The 11,415-nt window shown below is 42.6% G+C and overlaps 2 protein-coding genes across 3 annotated transcripts in view; one reads left to right on the top strand and one right to left on the bottom strand.

Annotated features, from left to right (window-relative positions):
- Window positions 1-676: 676 nt before the first annotated feature.
- Window positions 677-8,446, bottom strand: si:ch211-171b20.3 (uncharacterized). Of its 2 annotated transcripts, none has more exons than XM_063206470.1 (7): window positions 8,054-8,446; window positions 7,726-7,768; window positions 7,519-7,625; window positions 7,176-7,293; window positions 6,854-6,955; window positions 6,053-6,108; window positions 677-1,115 (listed from the first exon to the last, which is right to left on the bottom strand). In XM_063206470.1, the coding sequence occupies exons 1-7, from the start codon at window positions 8,265-8,267 to the stop codon at window positions 979-981; spliced, it is 777 nt and encodes a 258-aa protein (XP_063062540.1). In that variant the 5' UTR covers window positions 8,268-8,446; the 3' UTR covers window positions 677-978. The 2 variants fall into 2 exon arrangements, with proteins under 2 accessions (XP_063062540.1, XP_063062542.1); XM_063206472.1 differs by having other exon boundaries at window positions 8,175-8,441.
- Window positions 8,447-9,860: 1,414 nt separating this feature from the next.
- Window positions 9,861-11,415, top strand: part of rdh10a (retinol dehydrogenase 10a) — a 29,977-nt gene continuing 28,422 nt past the window's right edge. Inside the window, exon 1 of the mRNA XM_063206469.1 lies at window positions 9,861-10,774. Coding sequence (XP_063062539.1) covers window positions 10,489-10,774 — 286 coding nt within the window. The 5' untranslated portion in view covers window positions 9,861-10,488. The remainder of the gene's footprint in view (window positions 10,775-11,415) is intronic.

Below are 11,415 nucleotides of genomic sequence, written 5' to 3'. Positions count from 1 at the left end.
TTTCCTGTTTACTAAGTAGCCCGGCCCCCCTCGCGATTTGATTGGCCCTGTCATCGGATAACTTTCAGCCTCGCAAAACGACCGGGGTCCGCTAGACTGCCCCCGGGAGCAAATTCAATTTGCGGTCGCTAGGGGCGTCTAGATTTCTAGGCTAGTCATAAATGCAACCCCACCTTTAACTTTTCGATGTCTATTACAGTGTTCCACTGGTGGATCAGCGTGCATTATGGGGCAACATTAACATTGCATTATGTTACTGTATAGAATAAATTGCTGCTGTGGTGAGGTTATGTGACTATATAAATCACATTATTCTCTCTCAACCTACAACACTGTATTGTCAACCAGGCCGACATTCCCTGTAGTATATGTATAGGCCTACAGTATACATTACTTGTTGTGCATTATACACAGTAGTCTTTTTTTGTGAATATTACATGACATATTATGCCATTTTGTTCTTCAGAATGGTGCTTATTTATCTATTTTTCATCATTTTTAAAGCCTTGAAATAGCCTTTTTCACTTCTATGGGGTGAAGGCATAGGACTCGGCATTGGGAATGCATGGGTATGCATGGGGTTTTGATTCAGGATCTATAAAAAATTCTAAAACTAAAAAAATGGCATGAAGACCAAACCATGACCCACTCTCATAGACGTAAACACATCACACAATTGTGAGAGATTTCGGTTCATGTTAGACATATTTTTGGGTTGCCCAGACTCTCATGCTGCAGGGATGACAAGTACGGTAAAGAATTCAAAGAATTAAAAAAAAAAAGTTGCTGAGAGTGCCTTTAAGTCTCTTTCCTTTATAATGATGTCCGCTTTGGCACAGCACTATGTTGTTCGTCTTAGGCAGTGATTGCTGTCCACATAGTAAGCTGACTCTGGATCACATTCGGCCCAGGTCTGGGGTAGATGAGGGTGAGATGAGGGTGAGATCCGGGCGAGACGCAGAATCGTCCGCCACTGTGTTAGTCTGCCTTCTTGATCTTCTTGGTCCTCTTGGCCTTCTCCTGGCGTATGGTCTCGCCCTCCATCGACGAGATCTCAGACAGCCTCTGGATGAAGGAGGATGGGGCGCCTGCCACGGGGTCCGGGAAGGAATGGTCTGCAACACACAGGACCATACACTGTGAATGCCAGCAAAGGCAAGGCAAGGTAAGGCAGTTTATTTGTATAGCCCATTTCATACAACAAGGCAACTCAATGTGCTTCACAAGTCATAAAGATAGTCCTTGCAAATAAAAAGGTACAGCAGTAATAATAATAATAATATAAATAATAGCAAAGTAGGTTACAAAAATAAATGTTAATTCCTTTTTAATAAATGTTAAAAAGCAGCGATCCCATGCACTATTAGCTGAAAAAAACGTAACTACATCATAACAACATTGTTATGACTTTAACGAGAGTCCTGCGTAACAGATTAAGACATGGTCATTACCATTTTTTGTGACAATAAGGTTATAACAGTGGCTCTACATGAAAGGGTTAACACCAAATGTAACACTAAATGTGCTGTGTACTTAGGTAGAGTCAAGTACAGAGAAGGCCATATGTAAGAACATGTACAGACGAGAGGACCACACTTCGCCACATAGTACCCAGAGAACCATATGCAAGCACATCAAAAGAAAATCCCCTTTAGGCGCAGAGTCTCTGTTACAACCTCGCTGTCATGAAAATGGTAATGACTACTGGTATGCTATACATTTCACGCCGGATAATGTCAAATGTAAGTCCAAAAAAGGGAGGAAAGAGCAGATGCACTCTGAGATTTGAGGAAAATATTTTCAAAGCCTTTAATATAACATGGCAAAACTGTTTAAAAACACATGGGCCTACACGTTGCGGCCATATTGGCCTTCATGCCCTGATTATATTTTTCTCAAATCTCAGAGTGCCTCTGCTTTTTTATCCCTTTTTTGGACACTTCGCTTGACCCGGTACAGATGAGCACCTGAGTAACATTGTTTGCACGGTCTGCTGAGCATTCTTAGCCCTTTTGTGTCTTCTCAATGTTAAATGTATTTTCAAAAACGTTCAAAAGCTTTCAAACTTTACAGAGAGATTTCAAAATTCAAAAATACTCCTGAAGGACTGGAAGAGCCCATGGGAGCCCTGGACAAACTGGAGAGGAGAGAGGACAAGCTAATCTAATCTAGACGACTTTATAATGTTTCGAGCGTGGCGGGAGGGCAGCAGAGTTAGATGCTTCCCCTCTTCCTCGCTTAGCCGAGCACATCTCATTTAGCTGATCCTGGGCACTATAATCACCTCCGCACTTCAATCATGTGTGTCACAGAGAGCGGAACGCACATTAATCATGGGGTGTCTCGCCTCATCTAGACAGACGGTCGGACGGACCGACAGGCCGAGAGAGACTGGGCGCAGTCAAGCCAGACTCTCAGGACAGAGAGAGAGAGAGAGAGAGAGAGACAGAGAGAGAGAGAGAGAGAGAGAGAGAGAGAGAGAGAGAGAGAGATGTGACAACACGTCACCCCTCAATGTGCACTTTATCCACTCCCAACACACCCGACTACCACCATCCTCAAACTGCATTAGCAGCACTTTACACCCACCAAGGTACCTACCTATCTATGCACAGTACAGGCTGTCCAACTGCATGTCCTACTTCACAGTATTTCTATGCATGTGACAAAAATACATCCTTGAATGATGAATCGTTGAACCCCACAGCCACAGCCGAGTAACTCTGGATGTTGAGTCGTACAAAGGGAAGTGGTTTTCTAACAACTTGGCAGGGCGAGGCGCCCAGTCGACCCCATAGCTCAGACAAAAGGTTAAAGGTGCCCTATAATGCTATTTAGAATAACTTTCATTGTTAATATTTTGCTTTACTGTGGTTAGTTGAGTTAATTTTGAATGGTCACTTGTTTTCATGTCCATTATTTTTTATCATTGTGTACATGCACCCTACGCCGCCTGTTTGAAACGCGTGGAAGTGCAGAATGTTAGACCTTCAACATTCTGAAATCTCGACGCAGCATGGAGCGTTTCATCAAGCATTCTATTACTAATATTACGTCAGCAGCACAGCTGTTTTTGACCTGGAATCCAACCCTGTAGCCTATGTCTAAAGTTGACAGCCAAATAGTTCACCCAATGTCCACAATTAATCTGAAAAGGACGCATCATAAGTCCCACGTTGTTATTTGTGCACCTTGCTGTGTCATTTGCTGAAACCCAGTCCCTATCCAATGCGAGTCTTCCGTGCATGGGCTTCAGTTTTGATTCAAAATCGCTTGGGGACAATTAGGCTGCCATTAATCTGAGAAAGGGTTGAAAGTGCTGGGTACAGGCTATTGCTTCCGATTTGAGGTTTCATGAAATAATACGCATATTGCATATGATGCGTAATAACGCGATTGTGACCATATAAAAAAAAAAAAAAACTAATAGCCATCTGCGCTGTCTTGTTTATTTCTGATATCCTGCGCTGAAGAATCTTTATCTCAAACATTATTAACGCAACAGTAGGGGCTTGATTGGTTAACCCGCTGTCTAGCCTTGCATACTGTAGCCCTAAAGTTGAAGTTATCAGCCAAGTTTACTGCTCGCAAACAGACAAGTGTCGCGCTGGTCTAGGTGGGAGAAGTCTAGATCTGCTGTTGACAGGTGGAAATTTTAAGACACAAAGAATGTTCTGGGATTGAAATCAGATCACATTCCCTTGTTAATGACAAGTTAACCTTCACAAAATAGGCTATCCAATAAGCTAATCATCTGCAATTGCTGTACACAGTTCAAAGGATAGGCATATTTATTCAGCGAAGTTGTGGACATTTTCTTCGCTCCCGCGGCAGCCCCCATCTGGCTGTCAAAGACGCAGTCCGAAATTGAAAGAGTGCGCCCAGTAAGACAAGGGCACGACTTGTCGGACTCAAACCTATCAATTCAATGTCTGTCAGTGATATCGTGACACCCTATTTGTGATATGAACTCCGTGTTCAAATTCGTCCTGTGGTCTATTTGCAAGCCAGACTGAATAGGCTACTGAGCGCACGCGTTGTTGGCTTTTAAAAATGAGTTCCTGTTTGCTCGTTGTCTGTAGGCCTAATGCACAATGGTGATAGGCTATGCTTCATAAAAATACATTTCAAGGTATTTTCAGGTGCATGGTTTCATTTTAGTAACTGCATTTCTATTTAGTCCCCGGCAAAAATGATGCGCCCACTGGATTGGAAGCGCAATGGGCAGTCCTCGATGGATTGGTTTCATACTGGGTCTTATAATAACGCCTAGGCCTAGTCTCGGTTTCGTGTTTTTTTTGTTCGCATTTATCGACAGGACAGGATTTTTTAATATAACAATAGGCCCTATCCGTTTCAGTTTCATTATTTTTGGCATGCCGCCCGGCGACTCGACCAGTTTTAAACGACGTCAAGCCAATATCCACGTTGCTCTTGCAGATAAGATGAACAAAACTGCGTTGCATTTGAATTACTGAATTGTAGCCTATGCATAGCCTATACGAACTGGCTAATCCTTGCCAACATTGCTGATGCAAACGGCTGCTGGTCATGTCGTGATACCTATTTGGATAACATCAGCGCACGTCTTCTAATTAATGTTATGCTTCAAGCGGCAATACAAGTGTAGGGTTTTCACATCTTACCAAACAAAAGTTAGTCTTGCCAACAGCATATGCAAAACGGCCCTGAAGCGAATAGAGAGAGAAAAGAGATATTCGAGTCTTTCACCCACTTGGAAGTGTTTTGGATTCTCAGTGCGCAACTGCGTTAACGCGTTCTGCCTGTTTTCGACCTTCCTCATTCAACTGTTTCTGACCCGTTAGCCATAGGCCTACCAACCGGTATTTTATCAATGTAAAATGCTGCTTTAATATCACAATGAAACAAAAATATATAACTTGGGCCACAGGTGTGTAGCCTCCAGTCTAGACCGATGCTGTAGCCTATTGACGGAGCCGATTTATGAATTGGAAAAAAAAAAAAAACATGCGTAATGGAATAAACTTGTGGATGGCGAAATCCTACACTATCCTTGTAGGCTACACTATTTACACTATTTTGTACACTGAGTGGTGTATTCACAAATAGGATACATCTCATCACAATACTGTCAAATTCAGATAGGCCTAGGCTATGTGGCTGCGATGAACAAATGCGCATTAGGTCTACTGTCTCTGCAATTAATAAATGGTCTGTGACATCGTCAACACTCCATCCCATAAGCAGCAATGTTAGGTACAGCATGACGTAGACCCGTACCGGAAACAAAAGCTATAGAATGTTGAAAACCCAACCACGCGTTCTCTGACAGTTGAGAAATAGCGTTCCTGCGGCAGAGAAATTCTCCCCCAAGAGGCCAATTTGTGAAATGCAGCTTTCACCAAGCTTTTACATACAACAGATGCTGTGTAACCCAATAAATGGGTAGTGGACATGAAAAAGCATAATAGGACCCCTTGATAGAGGGCCAGGGTCTAGGAGTGAGCTTCTTTCTCCAATTCTCTCCTTTCCTGTTTTTAATCAAGGGCTTGTTGTTTGCACAGAGACATTTGTCAAGGAGCAGGCAGGACCCTGAGTGAATGTCAATAGCAGTCTGAACAGGTGGAGTTCAAGGGTGTCAAAAGTCGCTGGGGCCCCCCGGAGAGCCGTCGGTGTTTGTGCAGCGCTTAACGTGTCAAAAGGGACACTTCAGCCTGACTGCTTTTCTTTGCCTTTTTTTTTTCTTCTCGCCAGCTTGGGCAACTTTAAGTTGTGCGAATTCCTTTGGAGACAAATTGGCTTTTCCGATGGGCCCCAAGCTGCGGGTCTCGCAGGTCATCCTCTTTATCTGCGGCTAGTGGTGTAGTAATCTCGTGATGATCACCACCAAACGAGCGACAAAGGAAATCAGAGAGGCGCTACTTTCACTGCTGCTCAGAAGATTTGCAAGTTTTTAAGGGGATTAACTCAGCATGCCCACGTGCACCGTACCACGTACATGTGAAAAAAACTACAACTGCTAATAAGGGGCGGACTACATTCTGCTTGTGAAGAAGTTACACATACTTACTTTTTTGGTTTCCGGCAACTGAGAAAAGGCTGCTTGTGCGATTGTTTATTCTTGGTCTGAAAGTAAAATAATTTTTAAAAATTATTTATTGGATTTAAATGCATTGCACAGATATGGCTCATACACCACAATCTGAAAGTATTTGTTATCATTATCAATCCAAGCTGTACTACAATCACTCAATTTCCAAGGGCTGTAGAAAACCTTTTTGGGGAACTGGGAACTGTAATGTCATTGGCACTCAGTGACAGGACAGCACTGGGCGGCAGAGTGCCTCTTCGGTAGACATGGGAGCTGGTATGTTTATGGTGGAACTCACACAAAGGCCTAGTTTATTCCAGGTCACCCACTGGTGCAGACAGACACCCAATGAATGGGCCTCATGAATGTGTCCCCTTGAAAGAGGCCAACTGAACATCAATTAATTAGTCTGGAGATGGGCTTCAGACGTCATACTGTTAATACAACCCAAAGCAGTTAGAACTCCTCATGTTCAGACTACCTGAAGCAGGGAAGACGTCCTTGTGTTCACACACTATCTAAAGTAGTTATTCTTGACTTGCTCGTGTGAGTGCTTTCTGAAGAAAATGTGTAGCACTACCTTTCACATCAAGTACAACATAGAGCACATTTTAATTGCACACATTTTAAGCATTCATCCATATAATACAAGCAAAATTCGTAGCTGTGAGTTGTATTGTTGGCAAACTACATTCCACAATATGATATTTTAGTACAGTATGTCCACCAAAAACGTCATGGTCTTAAATCTACACATTTTAGTATCACTGCTGAACAAACCTGTGTCTCAGAGGCTCCACGGAAAATGTCTTTTCAGTAACTGTTGAGGTAGCTGGCAACAAACGACTTTGAAAAGAAGTGATATTGTAGCCTTCAAATGGACTGAAAAAGAGAATGAGATCAAATAATTCACTAAAGTATAAAGAGTCAATTCTAGACTCAAACGCTTTAAAAGATGTTAATGTTAGATTAGATGAGAGCCTGTCGTAAAAACACATGAATACAATGAAGCAGAATGTTGAGTAATGTATGCTTTGTGGGAAATGCATAGGCTAATGTGTGCATACTGACTCTTGCTTTCTCTGGCAAGATGTTTACTTACCAAAATGACCTGGATGGTTTATTCTGCCTACATAAGGAGATCCTATACAAGGACTTCTGAGACTGGTAGGCCCGAGGTAGAGGAGTCATAATGGATGATGTTTTGAGGTACACCTCGTCTGTTGCAACAGTAAACACAACCAACAACTTATCATTCACCCCTATAGGCCCTGGTAGGCTACAGTTAATAACTCGAGTTCACAGTGAGTCTGTGGCGCCGTTCTGTAATAAATGTTTTGAGCGCCATCTACTGGAAAAGTGTGCGACAGTATATTTGTGATATTTCGGGAAATTGAAACATTTGTACCGAGCAGGCGTTTTCAGTCGAGACAGGGAAAGGTTACCTCTAAATTCGCCATTCTTCCACCTCTTGTCAAACAAGAAATGCCTTCCACAGCCATTGTCTTGAACATTACTGTCTGAGGAGTATCTGCCCTCATGGGATCCACCTCTGGGGGAAAGGTGAATTATAGCATACAACAGTCAAAACAATAATAGAATAGGACAAGGTCCTCGTATAATAGCCTATCTTATAAACTTTTGACACTTACCTCTCTGAACATTTTGCATCGTGCTCGCTAACACTTCTTTGGCCTGCATTAAAGGCATTAAATGCAGAGAAAGATGATCAGGTACACTTTGAAGAAAAGACTAACACATTAGGCTGTATCTGTATAACTAAACAGTAAGCTTAGTTAGGCAAAGGCATTATGATTACTTGCTTTCGATGGAAGCGGACTTAACTCTAACTTAGGACAACTAGCCTGTCGTGCCATAGTAGCCTAAATATTATTGCTACTTAGCAATAATATTTAGGCTACCAACAAAAGCTAGCACCATCACAAACTAAAATACGGCACAGCGGGGTAGGCTACTCACTGCTACGTCCTGAGCGTTTGTTTTTCGGTTCCAAAGGGTCTGGTTTCTGACTAGGCAGCTTCTCCTCAGACAGTCTCAAATTTCCATAATAATTGTGCGGTAGTGCTCCGTAACTACTCACACATTGTAAAGGTAAATAATAGGAGTTGATGTGGTCCCGGTTTCCAATAGACGCTGGAAGCGTCAGTAATTTCGGAGCTGCAAAGGTGTGCATTTCTATTGATTGAAAAAATCCGCATCCTTTGCTGTGGCCATCAGGCCAGACATCATTGAATGGCGTAGTCCATGTACAGCTGAAATGAGCTGGTGATGGTCACAAAAGACTGTCTATCAACACAACATGGTTTGAGACCTGCTCCCTTTACAGTGAGTCATTCTGTTACCATAGCGACCGCACTGCACGAACTGACCTTGAAAAGCTTCCTAAAACACTCCCATTCCCTTCCGAATGTCCAAAACACAGGTGCTACATAACATTCTACAAAATATCGGCAATAGGCTTAGGTTACTGTAACAATGTAACAACAATGTAACTTGTAGGCCTACTGCTGTTTAAGACGTGTGCGTGCAATTAGGCTACATTGTAATAGCCTATGTAATATCAAATTGATGACAGGCTGTAGGCCTAGGCTACGCTACGGTTTATAGTCCAGCAGACGCCCAAACATTGGTATTTCACGAGATATAGGCCTATCTCCAGAGAAACTGAGAGAGGGGGATACACTTCCCTCTCTTAAAATTGAAAACAACCGATTTGTCTGTAATTATGTAACAAATCCAGTAGATGGCGGTGTTAATCTGTGGAAAAGCCTTGCCCTGAATCTTAATATTTTTGCGCACTTTCTGCCTTTACAGCCTACAGAGCACGACAGTTAATTTCAAGAAAAGAAAGTTTGCACAATTCAATAGTGGTGGGTGAATGAGTACACATGCAATGCCTAGGCGATCTTAAACATCGGATAGGCCTATGTAGACTACATCAAATAGATTTAGAAAATAGGCCTATCTTCAATAAGAGTGCCATAGCCACAACCTGAAGTGTGATTGTGTAGTGCACTGTCTGCACTTTTGCGCATTATATCAACATGCGTGAATTGGCCATCCCATTTGTCTGGGTTGTACATTTGTTACAGCACAGCTGTGCAGATTACAGAAATCTGTTCCGGCGAGATGAGGTTGGGAGAAGTGCGGGGCTGACATTTTGTTGTGTTTGCAAACACTTGCTCTGTTTTCTTTTGACTCTTGTCTTACGTGTATCCAATTGGTAGCTAGGCCTATTTAATTTAAGTCTGTGCGCACTGAGCACACCCTGATCCACTGACAAGTGTCTACAGTATATTGCCTATTGCATGCATTAACTGAAGGAACAACTCTTTTACGTGTATCTTTGAAATGTGTCCTCATACGTGTGAATAGGCTACAATACAGCACTATGTAGGGCCAAGCGCTCACCAACATGATCCTGCAAAGTTGCGCTCCAACATCGCCAATTGGTGATGCTTCCGTGTTTGCGCGTTTCTGTATTAAAATTGGTCCAGACGCTGGCGTCACCTTTAGTGCCGGATTTTACCACTCATTGCCAACTAATTTTAGACTACGGGCTATGCAAGATTGTAATGTGTTGTGAGCGTTACAAAACAACGCATTTTCTCCATGACTCATTGGGCAAGTAACAAAACTCGTAAAACAATCACCGCACACTCATTTGTTGGAGCATTGCATTTCAAACTTGGAGCCCCACTTTCTTCTAGGCTATGCAAACATGAAAACTGCATCAACGGAAATTCTAGGGCGGAATATTGCATCACCGAAGACACACCTCTCGGCTGGAGAGAGGCGCATTTTTATCAGGCGTTCTTGCCATAATCCCTATGGGGTCCTTTTAGGTAACGGGTTTAAAAAGAGCCTCAGCCGCAGTCGTGTTATGAGATCAGTGTAGAACTGTCAGTCTGACGGAGGAGACCGGAGTGGCAGCTATTCGCTTGTAACTCAGTCTGTGTATCTCAGTGGCATCAGAGCACTTTGATTGCGAGGCAGCTTACTCCTGCTGGCATTTTACTTCAACTTCTGAGTAGCTTGTTTTTTTGTTGCGGCGTAGAGTTATCTGATACATTTTCTTTTTTGAGGAGAAATCACAGCGTTGCAAAGACGCGGCATCTGACTGTAAATCTGGGTTTGAATAACTTAAATATTTGGAAAGATTTTCTTCTTGCTTGGCACAAGAATTGTTTGTCACGTTCGCAAACTTGTAGACAGCCTATTTAAACTAAATAGTTTAATGTATACTTTGAACATGTTCTAGTGCATGTTGGTAATATTTTGTTTTTTCAACTAGGCCAAAGTGGTTGACTTAAAACCGCACAGCCTACGATATAGCCTATATTTATTTTATTTTCAAAATTTGTGAAATTGTATCCACGCTCAAGTCAGTCGCGATGTTGAACATCCTTGCGGAATTCCTGCTGGTGATTCTGAGAGTCTTATGGGCCATTTTTGTGTCCGGTTTGAAATGGCTGGTGAGACCAAAAGAGAAGAGTGTCGCTGGACAGGTGTGCGTAATCACCGGGGCTGGTAGCGGTCTCGGGCGGCTGTTCGCCAAGGAGTTCGCCCGGAGGCGAGCGGTGCTGGTGCTTTGGGACATCAACAGTCAAAGCAACGAGGAGACTGCGGAGATGGTGCGGCAAATATATCGCGAAGTGGACAGCCCCATGACCAAAGACGGTACGTCGCGCGTGAACTATGTCTATTGATGCGCATATTGAGTTGTATTGATTTTATTTACCATGTATGTGAATGCAAAGCGATGTTTGTGTGCAAATAGTAGTGTGCGCTCAGCAGTTGTTGCGCAACCCGAGGGCATGGAGATGCATTTTTGCGCATTTGGATACGCTGTTATCCAACCACTGCATCCCTCCTGTTATATAGATCCAATGTGCAGCTGGGTTGAGTAACCATGCGCCATGCGCCTTTTCTGTTACATGAGGCACAAACGTGCTTGGCTAGGAGACACAGTTGCACATGTGTGTATCCATCCAAATGTCTTTATTCCACCTCTCCCCTATAAATGAAGAGTTCAGATGCAAAACCCCCTAAGTGCCATTTCAGAAAATAATCTTAATTCATTTTTATTTAATACAAAGCTATCAAAATTGCATATATTGTTTATTTTATTTAAGTAATATAACTATTTATATGTATTATCAAGTACATGAATGTAAACCAAACCAACAACGGGGTTCTCTAAAAATATAAAAGTGCAGGTCTTCAGAAATGGAGTTAGGGGGTTTTGCATCTGAACTCTTCAAATGGACATCTATAGATGATCGCCATAAATCATGCGTTAATGCCTTCGTATAGTCTAC

This window comes from Engraulis encrasicolus, chromosome 9 (assembly GCF_034702125.1).
Source record: "Engraulis encrasicolus isolate BLACKSEA-1 chromosome 9, IST_EnEncr_1.0, whole genome shotgun sequence".
Taxonomy (NCBI): Eukaryota; Metazoa; Chordata; class Actinopteri; order Clupeiformes; family Engraulidae; genus Engraulis; species Engraulis encrasicolus.
Note: the sequence above shows the minus strand (reverse complement) of the source record. Positions and strands in the feature narration are given on the sequence as shown.